Below are 17,964 nucleotides of genomic sequence, written 5' to 3'. Positions count from 1 at the left end.
AAATTGCAACTGCTTTGTGTTTCAGAGTGGCACAGCTGACGGGGTACGAACCGCAGGACCTGATAGAGAAGACGCTGTACCACTACATCCACGGCTGCGACATCATGCACATGCGCTTCTCGCACCATACACGTGAGTCCGAGGTTCACATCCCGTCATAACATCGTTCCAAGGAAATGATACACCGTACTCTCTCATACGTTCACGAGTAACAGAGCAGTTCAGTTTTTTTCTTATATTTCACACTATGTTGAATTTCGTATGACTACGTTCTTCGAAAGTATGCAAAAAATGTAACTTTACGCTACTGTAAATAATTTTCGCCCATTCAACTTCTACTAACATAATAATATATCATCAGAAACCTTTCCAATGCATGTAAAACTGTTACTTATATACGTAGGCTACGTTATTGTAACAGTGAGTGCGTCGTGTAGACGAGTCTATTAATATTATCTAGTTGTCTTTGGAGGTGTCCTAGCCCTTAACAGGGAGAATGAGTCTTATTATGTAACTAGAACTGTGTCTGATAGACACTGAAACACAAAAATTAAAACAATGACACTTTTCCTGGCAATTTTATACATGATAGGCCTACATTCCCCTCAAAATAGGATATAACGATCATTTATAATAATACCTATTGAGACACGAGTGACTTATTAGCAGGCTTCGAGACTTCGGACCCGATACAATAAGTTTACTGTGCATGCACTATAGGTTGTTGACTCGCTGCAGGTAGATAGAGATGTGTTGAGGTAACAACGTTGCTATTTAGAGTAGAGTACGGTAGTATGGGGAAACACACATATGTACATTCTGAAAGTAAATATAGGCCTACATTACACAATGACAATGTCAAAAGAATGTGAAAAGCATTTATTCTCCTGTCTTTTATAAACATTTGTGTTTAATTATACATAGTGTTAATGGTGGAAATAAACATGTAGCAATTTTAATTTATTCATTTACCTTATTGGTCGTCTTTAGGAAGTGCAGTTACAGTACCGAATTGCAATGTACTACAAGATACATTTTCAGTGTCTCAAACGTAAATCTTTTTCGGTTATCTGCCAAAGTTTGTACTGTAGAAAGCTGCGCTCTACGTCGCATGACGTGATAGGAGCAAAACGAAAAAATCTAACATCATTGCAGTCTCTAAGAGACAGTCCTTTATTCTCGGGTGACTCTATGTCCACTAATTTGCTGTTTATATTACACAATGCTCCATATCAGTTATTTTTACATAAAATTGATTTCCACTTCTGTTTTACGCGTTCAGTAACCGGTGTACTTGGTGTCTTATTGATTCTGTGTGTCATTTTCTAAATTAATTTGAGGGCTTCCTGCATCTCTTGCTCTGACTTTTCTAATCGTGTAATAGTTTCAGACACAGTTTGTATGAAAACCAAATTATTCGTCAGAACCTTCAAATCCAGAGCGTTTTCCTCTACGTATTTGTTGGCATTCATTCTACAGTACTCCACCCACTGTGCGCTTTACCACTATACTCAGTACGCCGTTATGCGGATTTCCCACTGAACTGCTCTATTGGGTCCGAAGTCTCGAAGCCTGCTTATTAGCCATTATGAGTTACATACAACTGTTTTTCTACGACCTGTAGTAAGGTTAGACACAAGCATCATAAGCAAAATATACGTGCCTATGTGTTGTAAAAATTTCAGCTATATACAGTAGCTTCAGCATATTTCGAGAAAATAATTTAATATTATGGCGGTTGGCGGAGGTTAGAAGCAAGCGAAATGCACAGGTATCACTGCGAGCCACAATGTCTCGCGAGTCACGTTCTCGCCACGGCTGTCTTAGACCAATACTTACGTCATTTGTTGAGTAATTTTTATAATATTTTATTAGTATTTCTCCATATGTGTAAGAAATTAACTTGCTTTGGACTATCTCATTGTCACCCCTTCAATTATTATTCTCCAAGATTTTCGCTCTTTAAGGGGAGAGGATGGTATTTTTTAAAACTTGTTTCCTATTTGGTGTAAAAACTTAATTTTTTGAATGTAGAGAGCTCATAGCTGTAGCAGATCAACCAAAAATAAACATTAAAAAAAAATATTTGGGGGCCCAGATTTGAAAAACATATACCCAATGCAGGATGTCACTAAAAACCGATATATCTCAACCATTTTTAAAGGTAGAGTCATCCATTTTTTTTTCAATGTACTTGCAAAAGCATGCTCTAGAAACTGGCTGTAACAGAATTTTGATATTAGTCCCTACGTTTGTAAAATAAACAATTAAAATTTAATAACACTTTTCTGAATTCCTTTCTTGGAAACAAACGGACGTAGTTTCAAAATGAAATCAATTAACAAAATTCTGTTACAGAGAAACGTTTCCTAATAGTCTAAAGAATGTGTGTTCCAAATTTCATGCACGTATCTTTAATAGTTCAGAAATTATATCCATTTTTGTCTGGCAATGTAGCAAAGAAATGAAGTTAACGTAAACCGATAAAAGGGGGCGAGTGATTTAAAAATCCATAGCGCAGGAAGTTTAAAAATGGCGTCTCAACATCCGACAAGGGCACAAATACCCACGAAATGTTATGCAATGCATTCCACACATATCAAAGGGTATTTTAAAGAATTTTTTCTTTTCTTGAAAATTCAATTTACCGGAAACAACAATAAAAGGGGGCGAGTGATTTAAAAATCCATAGCGCAGGAAGTTTAAAAATGGCGTCTCAACATCCGACAAGGGCACAAATACCCACGAAATGTTATGCAATGCATTCCACACATATCAAAGGGTATTTTAAAGAATGTTTTTCTTTTCTTGAAAGTTCAATTTACCGGAAACAACAATAAAAGGGGGCGAGTGATTTAAAAATCCATAGCGCAGGAAGTTTAAAAATGGCGTCTCAACATCCGACAAGGGCACAAATACCCACGAAATGTTATACAATGCATTCCACACATATCAAAGGGTATTTTAAAGAATTTTTTCTTTTCTTGAAAATTCAATTTACCGGAAACAACAATAAAAGGGGGCGAGTGATTTAAAAATCCATAACGCAGGAAGTTTAAAAATGGCGTCTCAACATCCGACAAGGGCACAAATACCCACGAAATGTTATGCAATGCATTCCACACATATCAAAGGGTATTTTAAAGAATGTTTTTCTTTTCTTGAAAGTTCAATTTACTGGAAACAACAATAAAAGGGGGCGAGTGATTTAAAAATCCATAACGCAGGAAGTTTAACAATGGCGTCTGAACATCTGATAAGGGCACAAATACCCAATTTTCTTTTTAATTTACTCATTTTTCACCAAAAAATACCATCATCTCCCCTTAACATCCTGCAATGGGGGGGGGGAGAAAAAAAAGAGTGACTGTTCAGTTGGAACGTGTGATACAGAGATAAGAACAAAATGCGAGACATACTGTATAATCTTATCAATTTACGTTCTCTCTCAGTCCAATTTCTATATATTAACAAGTCTAGACAGCAGTTCACGCAGTCCTCGGTAGTATAGTGGTCAGTATCCCCGCCTGTCACGCGGGAGACCGGGGTTCGATTCCCCGCCGGGGAGGAATATTTTTATTTCTCATATGACGAAGTTTTGATGCATAAATTATAGAGGAACTGATTTACAGCTCGATCTGTACCAAAAATGCAAAACAATAAATTAATTCTGATATTAAGGCCGTGTCTCAAAGCTACATTTTCAGCTGAAGTGAACTAGATTGTTGACTAAATAGCCGGATGTGACGTCAGAAGTTATGATCCAAAGGTACGTAGTGAATAGCAATCAAGTCCGTAGTAGCTAGTAAACGAAAATGCTTGCTTGATTGTTGACTTGTTCACTAAACAATCATGGATACCTCATCTGCAATTGGGGTTATGCAATCTGAAAATGCTTTGGAAGTGAAAAAATGTAAATGTAGTGTAGAATAACACGTTAACTTTGAACACTGACATTGTTAGTACCTTCTGTACAATGTTTTAAACATTATTGTAATATATTAAGGCCTCATCTTTTCCACATAATTCGTAATGAAACTACATTAGGACACTGCCTTCCTAATTTAGTGCTGCACCGTGATGTCATGGTTTTTATAAAAATAGTCCATGAAGAAGGCCTTGTTTCAAGCATACATGTCCAAAGCTTCCTAGTGTGTAGTTTACAAGTCAGCTGGTTGCTAGTCACTAGTGTGTAGTATGGACTTGAGCTTTGAGACACGGCCTAAGTTATTTATTACCTTGTTCGTGTCTATTTTCTTTGGAATAAGCTATTCCCAAATATTATTCCTTCCTCTACCAAAATATAAAATGCTCGAGACGAATGGATGTGCATAAAATAAATTCAAAAGTTCTATGTACTGTAATTTACATTTATAAAATATACATAAAAAAAAAAGTTCTCCCCAGCGGGGAATCGAACCCCGGTCTCCCGCGTGACAGGCGGGGATACTGACCACTATACTACCGAGGACGACGTTAAAACACCGCGTACTACGCTCGTTGCGTACTGCCACAAGAGCACAGTACTACAGACCGACTAGAAGCATCTGAACTGTGGATGTGGAGAAAAATAGAGCTTGGCTGTGCTATAGAGTGGGTGAAGAAAGAATAATGTTGAAACTGATTAAGAAGAGCAAAAGAAACTGTTTGGGCAACTGACTAAGAAGATATTGCCTACTGAAGGATGCAGTGAAGGAATGGTGAACGGGAGAAGAGTTCGGGGCAGAAGAAGATATCAGATGATAGATGACATTGAAACAATCAAATATATATATATATATTACAGTTTCTAAGGAAAGACCAAAAGGTATTTATTTACTGATAAAATAAGAGGCCTACAAAACATTGTAGTCTCCCGATCATTTCAGCAAGATCTCTTAGCAGGATAAAATGATTTTACCCTCTACATTCCAAGCTCTACATGCAGCAGCTATACCAAGATGCTATGTCTATTGTTCGAAAGCATAGCAAACCCGACTTTTTTTTAACTTTCACCTACAATCCACAATGACCTGAAATAGCTATTTCTTTACTTCCACTGATTGTCCTGACATTGTTACTTGCGTTTTCGCGTTGTAACTCAAAAACTGAAGGTAATAGGTTCAAGAAAAAGTATTCGGCATAAAAAAAACATTCAGAGAGAGTATGTTTCATAATTATGGAAGCAAATAAGTTTCAAAATGTCTGGTATTCTTAATTGAAGATAAATCTGAAAAATTTTTATTTGAACGTCTAATGAACTTACTGTCGATGACTCAGGAGAAGACGAGAGCGGACTGAGGAGGAAGGGATGTGAACAGATAACGTACGACAACACGTCCAATATTTGTACTGCAGTAAGCGGAAACATTAGGTCTCCTTCTGTTCAACTTAGCTTTAATTTCCATACGCATTGTTACTCATGTTTCCTGCACGAGTAATAACCTGGCTACTGGGATGCTTATCTGAGCGATGTTTATAACAACCAACAGCGATAGTCAAGAAGGTCACATTCTTTCCGCTCGTGTTCCCCTGAGTAATGGACAGTAGTTTGCAGCATTTGCTGCACAAGCCACTATATATATATATATATATATATATATATATATATATATATATATATATATATATATATATATATACACGCACACACACATACACACACACACACACAAGTTAAAGGGGGGTTCAAATCCGGTAACCCCCCTCTTGCGTACGTCCCTGCATAGCCTAAACCTGTCGCATTTAGGTATACTTAAATGACATCGACATGAGCCAGAATCGAACCCGCAACCTCGAGCACAGAATGCCAGCACATTACCGACTGCGTCACCGAAGCCGACGTTATTTTCTGTATAGAAAAGGAACTATTTCTGGGCTTCTTTTCACATAAATACGTCACTGTTTTTAATAATAATAATTTATTAAAAATAAAGTTCTACAATCTACAAAATTTAATACAATATAACCAAAGTCATAGCACTGAATGCTGCTACGTTTCACTATTAATTTCATGTAGTAATACCATACAAAATACTAAAAAACAATTCCGGTACCGGGAATCGAACCCGAGCCTCCTGGGTGAAAGCCAGGTATCCTAGCCACTAGACCATACCGGAGGACGGTGCTAGTTTATCTTACACAGTACTAAGTGATTGCGCGCGGTAACTGCAGCAGAGTGGAACATGCCAGACAATGTCAGGCTGACATAGCGGTTGCGCAAGATGGGGGAAGCGTCACAAAATAACTGCCGGGAATTCTCATCAGTGGCGCTGCCGTACTGTTTGGACCTTGGTCTCCTCGATCACGTGTCGACATTTTTGCTATCTTGAGCCAATCTTTTTCTAATTTTTATACTCAGAGCGGTGTTCGAACTGGTAAAAAAAATGTGGAGTGAGGATTTTTCATTACCAATATTTGTGTAAATAACATTATAACATTTTAAAGTTTACTATTATAAAGTTATGTTATGTTATATAAAGTTATGCAGCTCATCTCTGGAACTCTCTACCACAACATGTCAGAGACTGTCGGACATTGTCTAGTTTCAAAAATAAATTAAAATTGCACTTTTTGAATTAGATTCCTTTCAGTTATAAGCTCTTTTCTCTGCCATAGTTTTGTAAAAATATAGGCTATATATTTCTTTTTACTTCCTTTCTCTTTTTTGTTCTCTTTATCAGCCGATGAATTTATTATCATAGCCTTTTTATCGTGAATTTTATTTAATTTTCGTATTTCTTTTCTTTTTTATTATTATTTTATTACATTCCACTTTGATATATTCTTCCTTACGTTTTTCCATATTAACCATTTGTACTAAATGAGTTGTTTCACTATATTCCAATGTATTTTACTTTCTTTTTTTTATCATGGTCTTATTTTCATGTTGTTTAGTGTCGATTTTATTATGCTATTATTATTATTTTTTTTTATAATATGTTAGTATTCTGTTCTTTAACTTTTTGTTAAATTTTAACTGCTTGTATACTCTGTGACCTGGTAGAGTGTAAGAGAGGCCCTATGGCCTTAACTCTGCGAGTATAAATAAAGAATTATTATTATTATTATTGTTGTGATTGTTAACGTCCATTTTAATTACTGTGTCACCTGACGAGTATTTTGAATTTCTGGTACCCACCATGATAAGTCTTTCTATCCTACCTTATGACTTAATAGTTAACTAGATAATTCACAAATCAATTACAAAATCGTATTATGAAAAGAACAATTCAGAATAAGCGCACTGTAGCAAATTCACTGTAGAAGGGGAAAATGTTTTGAACGCTGTATAGAAAATGAAAGTTTTCGGAAATGCTATCTCAGGAAAAATATAGCTATTCAGGCGGTGTGGTACTAATAATATTGGAACTATTCAGAGAGGAATTTTCTTTCCTCCGCGGAGCTCCGTTGGGAATGAACACAGAAATGCAGAAGTTTGAAAGAGAAATTCAAAAGGGAAGAAATTCCATTTTCATTATTGTTGATAGCGTGTTTTTCTTAATAATTTATTGATCGATCAGCGCATTTAGCGCTATACAGATCATTTCTAAAAATTATAAATACAATACATGACACTGAATTGAGGGCAGCCTAGATTGGGCTCCTCAATGAACAAAAATAATTGTTAATAAATAATTATTTACATAGGTTGGTGTGATGATAAATTTTGAAATAGCATGTTTGAAATAGGCTATTTGAAGTTTGACAATAGTTCAGTGGTTTGATAATTAAGGTTAGGGACCTACAGGAATGACCAAATATGACGTGTCAAAATTTACTTTTTTTTTTTTTTTTTTTTTTTTTTTTTTTTTTTTTTAGCCTAAAAATATTTCATAGTATTGACTTCATTTGAGTGAAATTCAAGGTCGTTAGGAAAAAAATAATTACTTTTACGCTATTTTTAAATATCCGCTGTGCTCCAGTTCCCTTGAGTATCCGAAGTTTGTTTATTTTACATTTTTAAACATTTAATATGACGTAATATCTCAGACAACAATAGAGACAATTGAATAACATTTTCAAGGCATATTCTCACATTATATACATGAATAATTCTGTAAGAGGAAATTGTGAAATTGCAAATTAAAGAATAAGTTAAAAACAGACGTGCAATTTTTTCTTACTGTTCATAAAAATGCAAAATAAAAACAAGTGAAATTGCAAATTGAAGAATAAGTTAAAAACAGACGTGCAATTTTTTCTTACTGTTCATAAAAATGCAAAATAAAAACAAAAATTAAAAAAAAAATCATCAAACAAATTTCATTAGCAGTCTTTTAGCTTTCATTTAAGACAAGATTTGTGATTCTGTGATACTCTCGAGAGCAGATCATTTTTTTATAGTACTGTATTTTATGGAATTTTTATGTCTCTGACTGTACCTTAAAGGGCAAAAGTGAAGATGTGTTTACAAGGCTTCATACATTGATATGAAACTATGTTAGGGAAACAGAGTTGTACTTAAAATATTAGGCCTATGAGAAAAGAGATTTCCTGTAGGACCTTTCCCTTATTATTATTATTATTATTATTATTATTATTATTATTATTATTATAACAATAATAATAATAATAATAATAATAATAGCGTAGTACAGTGAAACCTCTTCTTACGGACACTCCCAAGATACGGACACTCCTCATATATGGACAGATTTTTGTGACCCAACTGAAATAATATAGAAATAATGATAAATTTAACTCTCGTTTACGGACACTCTCAGACACGGACACGGACAGCTGTTTCACGGTCCTGAAGCATGCTTTACCTTCTGACTGCGGACACAACTTGGATTCCAAGACCTGATGTGTTACAAAAATAGAAAATTTAGTTTTGAGAACTGTACAGAAATTCCTTAACACGAAAGAAGACAATAAGGGTCTCGTAGGCTATCACTAGCCCAGCCGGCTACCCCTTGTTAGCTGGAAGCGGGTGGATAAACGAATTAAAAAAATTTAACCTGTCCGATGGGTCCAAGGTTTCCGCGATCGTGAAATTGTATTTGACACATGATAGGGTTAGTAGGATTATTCTCTTCACTTCAATCAGTTGTACTGTTTCGAGAGACATGGCACCTGAATATAGAGGTTAAGTTGAAAACTGTAAATTACAGTACTGCATAACTATAGACCTAGAATAAAACTGCATGGCACAGTACTGCATTTTCATTTTTCGGTCTTATCTATTGTAGTTCAAAGTTGCAATGAATTTACTATAGTAGACTGTAATTGGAATTAAACTACAGTAATACATTTCATTTAAGCGTGAAGGGATACAATATAATGTATATTATAAATTTACTGTTAATTTGGGGAGCCTCCTTTCCAATAAAGGACACCTCCCAGATGTGGACAGATTGTTACGTCCCTTCGATGTCCGTAAATGAGAGGTTTCACTGTAGTAGTAATCATCGTAGTGGTTTCTAATTCAGTGCTATGCGATGCAGTATTGTTTAAGGGGCAAGTGACGACGAAGTACTTCCGGTTCCTCACGAAGGACGGGGGCTGGGTGTGGATGCAGAGCTACGCTACCATCGTGCACAACAGCCGTTCCTCCAGGCCCCACTGCATCGTCAGCGTCAACTACGTCCTCAGGTGAGTGCGCCCGAAATGTATACAGAAGTCCGAACATTATCGTTGGAACCTTATTTCAAAAGTAAGAACTACGAGAAAGCAAAAACACAATTTCGATCACGAAAGACAAGCAGATTTACTCGTACAAGGGCATAAGAATTCAAGTATGACCTTCATTTTGTGTTATCCAGTCATTTGTTTCAAGAAAGTATTTTGAATGCCGTATCGCCTAAATTCTAAGTGGGACCCAGCTTAATGTATGTAAGTTACCAATTGTCATAGAAATCGGTTCAGTCATTATCGCGTGAAAAGGTAACAAACATGTAGACAACAGACATTACTTACTTACTTACTTACTGGCTTTTAAGGAACCCGGAGGTTCATTGCCGCCCTCACATAAGCCCGCCATCGGTCCCTATCCTGAGCAAGATTAATCCAGTCTCTACCATCATATCCCACCTCCCTCGAATCCAGTTTAATATTATCTTCCCATCTATGTCTCGGCCTCCCCAAAGGTGTTATTCCTTCCGGCCTCTCAACTAACACTATACACATTTCTGGATTCGCCCATACGTGCTACATACCCTGCCCATCTCAAACATCTGGATTTAATGTTCCTAATTATGTCAGGTGAAGAATACAATGCATGCAGTTCTGTGTTGTGTAACTTTCTCCATTCTCCTGTAACTTCATCCCTCTTAGCCCAAATATTTTCCTAAGCACCTTATTCTCAAACACCCTTAACTTATGTTCCTCTCTCAAAGTGAGAGTCCAAGTTTCACAACCATAAAGAACAACCGGTAATATAACTGTTTTATAAATTCTAACTTTCAGATTTTTTGACAGCAGACTGGACGATAAAAGCTTCTCAACCGAATAATAACAGGCATAGACAACAGACATAGAAACAAAAATTTAAAAAATGCGATTTTTGGTCTGAGGACAGTTAATTATACATGTTAACACCAATTATTTTTGCAAAAGCGATAATTAGCAGACAAATTTTGGTTATAGTTTTATTATTAATATTCATGTAGATAATCTTTAGAATTTAAAAATGAAACAACTGGTTTGTGGCAACATAGCAACGTATACAACCCCGAAGCAACAGCACGCAAAATCCTTTTGAAACGTTCGTCACACAATTTTGATTCACAGCGTTCGATCTGCAGTGAGCAGAAATTTTGCTTAAACAAAAGTAGAGTGCACTCTGAAACAAACGAAAACAGGAAGTAAAATAGTAATATGAGTTACAAGACCGGTATGTTGAAGTTTTCATGTTCGAGGAAAAGTTTGAAAAAGCGAAACATAGTTGAGCTTTTTTAATTTCCGAGAATTGAAAGAAAACATACCGCTCGTGTATCGTACATTATTTTGTGCGAAGATCGTTTATTACATACCTGAAAGAGGAATTTCTAATTAATTGCAATGAAATCTCTATCTTGGTTTCTGTTCAATGATGGCAAATCTGAAAAACAAAAATATCTATCTTCAACATTGTTGCTTTAAAATGTTTTCCGTGTTTACTATACTCCAGCAGGCCGTGATATACGTCTGTCTTTTTTTTCCCCCCCAGTCTATAAATGCGAACTTAAAACAAACGGAAAGGTTATGTAATGATTTATTTTTCATTTTAATATTTTAACAATATTAGTTATATAACATATTGCAGTAATAACATCGGCATCTGGAATCTTGTTGATTTTTTCACGGCTTCCTTAATGTTACTTGCATCACGAATGCAGTAACTTTAGTGGAGTTGTAGAGTTTACTTAATTTTTGCAAATATTTAAAAACAATAATTAACAGTGCAATTTAGGTGAAATTGCAGTGGTAAGTTTCCAATTTATAATTATTACTATATTGAACGTCTCTAAAAATAATATGATAAAAGCCTAAAGGAGTAAAATCAATATGTCACTTAAGCGGTAAGAAGAGGGAAATTGTCATGTGTGTTAGGTTGGGAACACTGAATGTGGAATTTTATATTTTCCGCGGATTGGTTTTGTGCGGAAAGCAAGGAAATACGCACGATCTCGCACAAAAGTAGGCTAAAGTAGAATTGGATGAGAGACTACAAGGAATGTAAAAACTTAGTTACACTGCAAAATGTGAGTATGCCCAAATAGGAATAGAACTTAACACGGGGCTCCAGGATAATGAAAGAAATCAATAGAGGGATGTGTACTTATTTAGGCTACCACAGAAACTGCAGAATGTGAGAAATGACGTCACAATCTCAACTTCAATTGTTTCTCCCCCGTTTTGTCGCACTCTCAAGCACTTTATCTGCACAAAGTAAGCAAATTGATTGCATTAGACCTCGCTGAGGGGTGAAATAAACTACGCGTGTAATGGGTTCCTGCGGGTGGCTGCACTGTCTTCCCACGAGTGCGGGATTAGCATAATCCCATCGCAGCGAGGCGTGACCGCCCAGGTGGCCCGGGGCTTAGCGGCGCTCGCTTCCGGACTAGAAGCAGACACGCAGCAAATATTCAAAGAAATATCGAAAAAAAAAAGTACATAACATGTACTATATTATATTATAGCCTACTGGAAATATAGAAAACGCTGGAAATATACAAAAGAGAAAAAGAAACAGAGATAAAGGTTAGGAAGAGAAGGTGAAGCAAGAAACAAAAGTAAAGACAGTGTGGCACAAACTTTCTCAAACTTCTATTCTTGATTTACGACAAAGGCAATCCAATGTGAGAAACATCAGACGATTTTTTCTAAGAGTATTTGTACTACGAAAAATTATAATAATAATCATCATCGTCATCATCATCATCAGCGAATCCAGAAATGCATATATAGTGTTAGTTGGGAGGCCGGAGGGAGAAAGACCTTCGGGGAGGCCGAGTCGTAGATAGGAAGATAATATTAAAATGGATTTGAAGGAGGTGGGATATGATTGTGGAGACTGGATTAATCTTGCTCAGGATAGGGACCAATGGCTGGCTTATGTGAGGGCGGCAATGAACCTCCGGGTTCCTTAAAAGCCAGTAAGTAAGTAAGTAAGTTATGCAACAATTGAGGTCTTTAACAAGACGATAGATAACTGTCATTTGTTAATGTGACGTTTGTCAGGCACGAAATCTGACTATCCTTGACGGCAGTCTGGTACAACAGGTTTCGGATGTGAACTCCGTCCCCATGAGAGAGAGCGGGTGGCAGCGTGTTTGTACTGTACTGGGGATGAATGCCAAGTGTTGGTTCGCACAGAGCGGTGCAGCCACCCGATACGATTCGCCCTCATTGTTTGTGCTGAAGATCTTCCCTTTTATGTGCACAACAGACAGATAAGCATTGAGTGGGGAGGCTCAAAAGAGGTGCTAAACGTATAAATTTCTGCTAACGTAAGGAGATCATTTTCATTACACTTCATCTACGTACCGGTAACCATATAATAATAATAATAATAATAATAATAATAATAATAATAATAATAATAATAAACTGTCAGTGTTGTTCTCTATTTACACCGAGTTATTATTACTATTATTATTATTATTATTATTATTATTATTATTATTATTATTATTACTAGCCGTACCCGTGCGCTCCGCTGCACCCGTTAGAAATAAATATAAAGTAATTATATAATTAAAATAGGACATTTGATCCAGGGAACATTCGTGTTTGATAGAAGGATAAATCGTTTATGATGTTACTTAATTTAAATTTAATTAAAAAATTAAAATGCGATCATTTTGATCCAGAGACCACTCATTTGGTCATAAAAATTAGTTTAGGAAATACAGGAAACGAATATACAGAATAGCCTATCATGTTTTCTGTGCATAAGAATCTATTTTAATCCTACCTGTCCTCGATTCACTCAGGAGTTACTGTGATAACATTATAGCATTATGTCCATCTAGAGAAACTACACTTTCCAATGGTGAATTAATAATTAATTATACAAATCGGTTAATTAAGCTTCTGATATTACTTCATAGAAACGCAGAAACATTATCTGTAGGCTATCTTTCATAGCTTTCGATTGTTGCTGTCCAAGGCCCATTATAGACGGTCATTTGTTTTTTAATTCATTACACGGCCTTAGATGGCAGTTATTTTAATTTTAAAACTCATTTATCTCATTAAATATCAGTCCTATCAAAATTGTTCAAAGAATTAAACTTATCGGAAATGATTTTTAAAGCAATTTTTATTATGTAACATTTTTCATAAAAATCAATAATAAGCGAGATATTTCGATTTATTTAATTCAGGCCCCCTTATAACCCCCCTTTTAAATAATGTATTTTGAATGCCATATAGCCTATAATCTAAGTTACGACGAACTTAATTTATATTCCAATTTTCATCGAAATCCGTTCAGCCATTATCGCGTGAAAAGGTAACAAACATACAGACAGACAGACAGACAGACAGACATACAAACAAAAATTTCAAAAAAGCGATTTTCGGTTTCAGGGTGGTTAATTATATATGTTAGGACCAATTATTTTTGGAAAATCGAAAATTACCAGAAAAATTTCGGCTACAGATTTATTATTAGTATAGATGATGATGATGATGATTATTATTATTATTATTATTATTATTATTATTATTATTATTATTATATATACTCGCTTTAACATCTCTGCTCATATCGCGATCTTTTAGGTGAAATCCGAAGGCCTGTGTACTATTGTTGAGTACTGGTTCTATTGTTGTGAACTAGATGGCGTCTGTATATGTGTTATAAATATGGTTGTGGTGATGAAGCCGGTGATATTCAGGTATGTTGTGGCCCGAATTTCCTGGTATTTACCTTACAGTTGAGGGAAAACCCTGAAAAACCTCAACCAGGAAATTCAACCCGACCGGGAATCGAACCCGGGCCCTCTGCGTAAGAGACCAGCATGCTGACCTCTACACAACAGAGGTGGTCTATTATTATTATTATTATTATTATTATTATTATTATTATTATTATTCCATTTTTCTTCTTGTTTGGTGAACGTGCATGTTTCACTTTCGTGTGTTAGTGTTGTAATGTGTAATTTTGCTTTTCTTGGAATTATTTTACTTCTTAAAATATCGAGTAATGCAAAGTAACATCTGTTAGCAGCCTGAATACTTGTTCTCATTTCGGTTTTAGGCAACTTAAAATTAAAAATTTAGCACTTTAAAATAAAATGTAACATTTTATAGCGTTTTGGAATGGACAATTTTTAAGCAAAGTTTGGTGGTAGAAATTCAATGTCATCAATGTGTTGAAGGGTATATATATTTTTATATTTTCCAATTAAAATGCTTGTAAATAATAAATAAGGGAAGGAATGGGCCTAGCTTATATAAAATTACGGTGAAATTGTGATTATAAAACAAGTAAAAAAAATAGCGTGATTTTATCCATAACCATCTTGTTATTCAATCACCCGCTACCACATAAACTTATTTGCGAGTGAATATTGGGCCTAAAGAGATCGCATAGGCGGCCAGTATTCTACCACTAGCACCAGATAGAATAGTTAAGAACTCGATATAACGGTACAGATAACAACAGAAGGTATCAGTTAGGTCACATTCCTCTACTATTTACGGTATATTGTAAAAACTAACCTGTGAAGGGTGATCAAAGTATTACAAATGTAAGAACCTGTATGTTGAGCCTTTGGCCTAAATTCTGATTTTTTTTTTTTCACAAAAACATAAAGATGTCTCATAAAATGCAATTTCGCTCTTATTTCGCAGAAACATACATTTCGCATTTTGTACTGAACTTCGCGTTTTATACTTACTGGCTTTTAAGGAACCCGGAGGTTCATTGCCGCCCTCACATAAGCCCGCCATTGGTCCCTATCCTGAGATAGATTAGTCCATTCTCTACCATCATATCCCACCTCCCTCAAATCCATTTTAATATTATCTTCCCATCTACGTCTCGGCCTCCCTAAAGGTCTTTTTCCCTCCGGCCTCCCAACTAACACTCTATATGCATTTCTGGATTTGCCCATACGTGCTACATGCCCTGCCTATCTCAAACGTCTGGATTTTATGTTCCTAATTATGTCAGGTGAAGAATACAATGCGTGCAGTTCTGCGTTGTGTAACTTTCTCCATTCTCCTGTAACTTCTTCCCTTTTAGCCCCAAATATTTTCCTAAGCACCTTATTCTCAAACACCCTTAACCTATGCTCCTCTCTCAAAGTGAGAGTCCAAGTTTCACAACCATAAAGAACAACCGGTAATATAACTGTTTTATAAATTCCAACTTTCACATTTTTCATAGCAGACTGGATGATAAAAGCTTCTGAACCGAATAATAACAGGCATTTCCCAATTTATTCTGTGTTTAATTTCCTCCCGAGTATCATTTATATTTGTTACTGTTGCTCCAAGGTATTTGAACACCTCTTCAAAAGATAAATTTCCAATTTTTATATTTCCATTTCGTACAATATTCTGGTCACTTTGTCTTTTCGGGATTTACTTCCAAACCTATCTCTTTACTTGCTTCCAGTAAAATTCTCTTGTTTTCCCTAATCGTTTGTGGATTTTCTCCTAACATATTCACGTCATCCGCATAGACAAGCAGCTGATGTGACCCGTTCAATTCCAAACCCTGTCTGTTATCCTGGACTTTCCTAATGGCATACTCTAAAGCAAAGTTAAAAAGTAAAGATGATAGTGCATCTCCTTGCTTTAGCCCACAGCGTTTTATAGCGGATTTAAAAACTACAGCACACTAATATAGTTAACATGCTTTCAACATAAAATTCCTTATTTTCACACAATTTTGGCGCATTTCGCATCGAAAATCGACCATCTCTAGGTATTATTATTAATAAGCAATGTGTTGCAGCGACCTGGAGGCCAAGGAGCTGGTGCTGAACGTGGAGCAGGTGGGCGGGCGCGAGGAGGCGGTGGTGCCGCTGTCCGACCAGCCGCCCCCGCAGCAGCCGCCGCAGTCCGCCTCCAAGACGAGGACGGCCGCCACCCGCGCCGCGCAGCCCAAGTACCGTGCCGCCTCCCAGGCGCCGCCGCCCCCACAGGCCGCCGCCGCCGTCCCCGAGGACGACTACAGCGACTCGAGCGGCGGGCTGTACCCGGGCCCCGAGTACCCGGGCCAGTTCCTGCAGTTCGGGGGCGAGGACCCGGGCTACGCGTACCCGCCGGACCTCTTCTACCCCGCGTACCCCGACCCACGCCCCTACAGCTCCTCGTCCAGCTCCTGCAGCAGCTCCACGGAGGGCAGCACGGAGCAGCACCTGCAGGGCCAGATGTTCGCGCCCTGCGGCCAGCAGACGGACCAGTTCGGGCTGGCCTGCAGCTTCGGCAACAACCACCACCACCACTCGGGGGCGTTCCAGCAGCAGGGCGCGGGGCCGCCGCACCAGCAGCCCGGCTACACCAGCGTCATCGTGGACACGCAGCAGTACCAACTGGCCAACGAGTACGTACACTAGGGACTGACCCTCCGGCTACACATATCCCTGAAAACTCGCAGTCACTTCGCGTTCGTAAGCTATAGAAGGGGAAAAGCTCCCTTAGGATTGACGTGCGATGAAAGAGACGACTTTTATATTCCTCTTCCATGGAACTCGCAAACAGACATTGCCATGGTTACACATATCCCTGACAACTGCATTCACTTGACATTCAGTGGTATGCTACAGTAGGCGAAAAGTTCCCTTAGGATTGACGTGCGATGAGACTTTTCTGTTCCTCTTCCATGGAACTCGCAAACAGGCATTGCCATGGTTACACATATCCCCGAAAACTCGCATTCAGTTGGCATTCAGTGATATGCTACAGTAGGGGAAAAGTTCCCTTAGGATTGACGTGCGATGAAAGAGACCTGTTGAGACTTTTGTGTTCCTCTTCCATGGAACTTGCAAACAGGCATTGCCATGGTCACACATATCCTCGAAAACTCGCATTCACTTGACATTCAGTGGTATGCTACAGTAGGGGAAAAGTTCCTTTAGAATTGACGTGCGAAGAGAAAATAAATCTGTTCAATAATTGGTACAGAACAACATACAACTCCCACACGAACGTTGCTACGGTTACACATATCCCCGAAAACTCGCATTCACTTGACATTCAGTGGTATGCTATAGTAGGGGAAAAGTTCCTTTAGGATTGACGTGCGATGAAAGAGACGACTTTTATGTTCCTCTTCCATGGAACTCGCAAACACGCATTGCCATGGTTACACATATCCCCGAAAGCTCGCATTTACTTGACATTCAGTGGTATGCTATGGTAGGGGAAAAGTTCCTTTAGGATTGACGTGCGATGAAAGAGACGACTTTTATGTTCCTCTTCCATGGAACTCTCAAACACGTATTGCTATGGTTACACATATCCCCGAAAGCTCGCATTTACTTCGACATTCAGTGGTATGCTATAGTAGGGGAAAAGTTCCCTTAGGATTGACGTGCG

At 37.4% G+C, this 17,964-nt stretch overlaps 1 protein-coding gene and 3 non-coding genes across 4 annotated transcripts in view; 2 read left to right on the top strand and 2 right to left on the bottom strand.

The window, feature by feature from the left end:
* sim (single-minded) overlaps positions 1-17,574 on the top strand; it is an 80,113-nt gene extending 62,539 nt beyond the window's left edge. Inside the window, exons 6-8 of the mRNA XM_069824766.1 lie at positions 26-132; positions 9,429-9,576; positions 16,379-17,574. Coding sequence (XP_069680867.1) covers positions 26-132; positions 9,429-9,576; positions 16,379-16,982 — 859 coding nt within the window. The 3' untranslated portion in view covers positions 16,983-17,574. The remainder of the gene's footprint in view (positions 1-25; positions 133-9,428; positions 9,577-16,378) is intronic.
* TRNAD-GUC (transfer RNA aspartic acid (anticodon GUC)) lies at positions 3,497-3,568 on the top strand. The gene has a single exon. It is a non-coding gene; the product is annotated as a tRNA-Asp (tRNA).
* Positions 4,400-4,471, bottom strand: TRNAD-GUC (transfer RNA aspartic acid (anticodon GUC)). Its single transcript has one exon. It is a non-coding gene; the product is annotated as a tRNA-Asp (tRNA).
* Positions 6,027-6,098, bottom strand: TRNAE-UUC (transfer RNA glutamic acid (anticodon UUC)). Its single transcript has one exon. It is a non-coding gene; the product is annotated as a tRNA-Glu (tRNA).
* Positions 17,575-17,964: the final 390 nt, after the last annotated feature.

Source organism: Periplaneta americana, chromosome 4 (genome assembly GCF_040183065.1).
Source record: "Periplaneta americana isolate PAMFEO1 chromosome 4, P.americana_PAMFEO1_priV1, whole genome shotgun sequence".
NCBI lineage: Eukaryota > Metazoa > Arthropoda > Insecta > Blattodea > Blattidae > Periplaneta > Periplaneta americana.
Note: the sequence above shows the minus strand (reverse complement) of the source record. Positions and strands in the feature narration are given on the sequence as shown.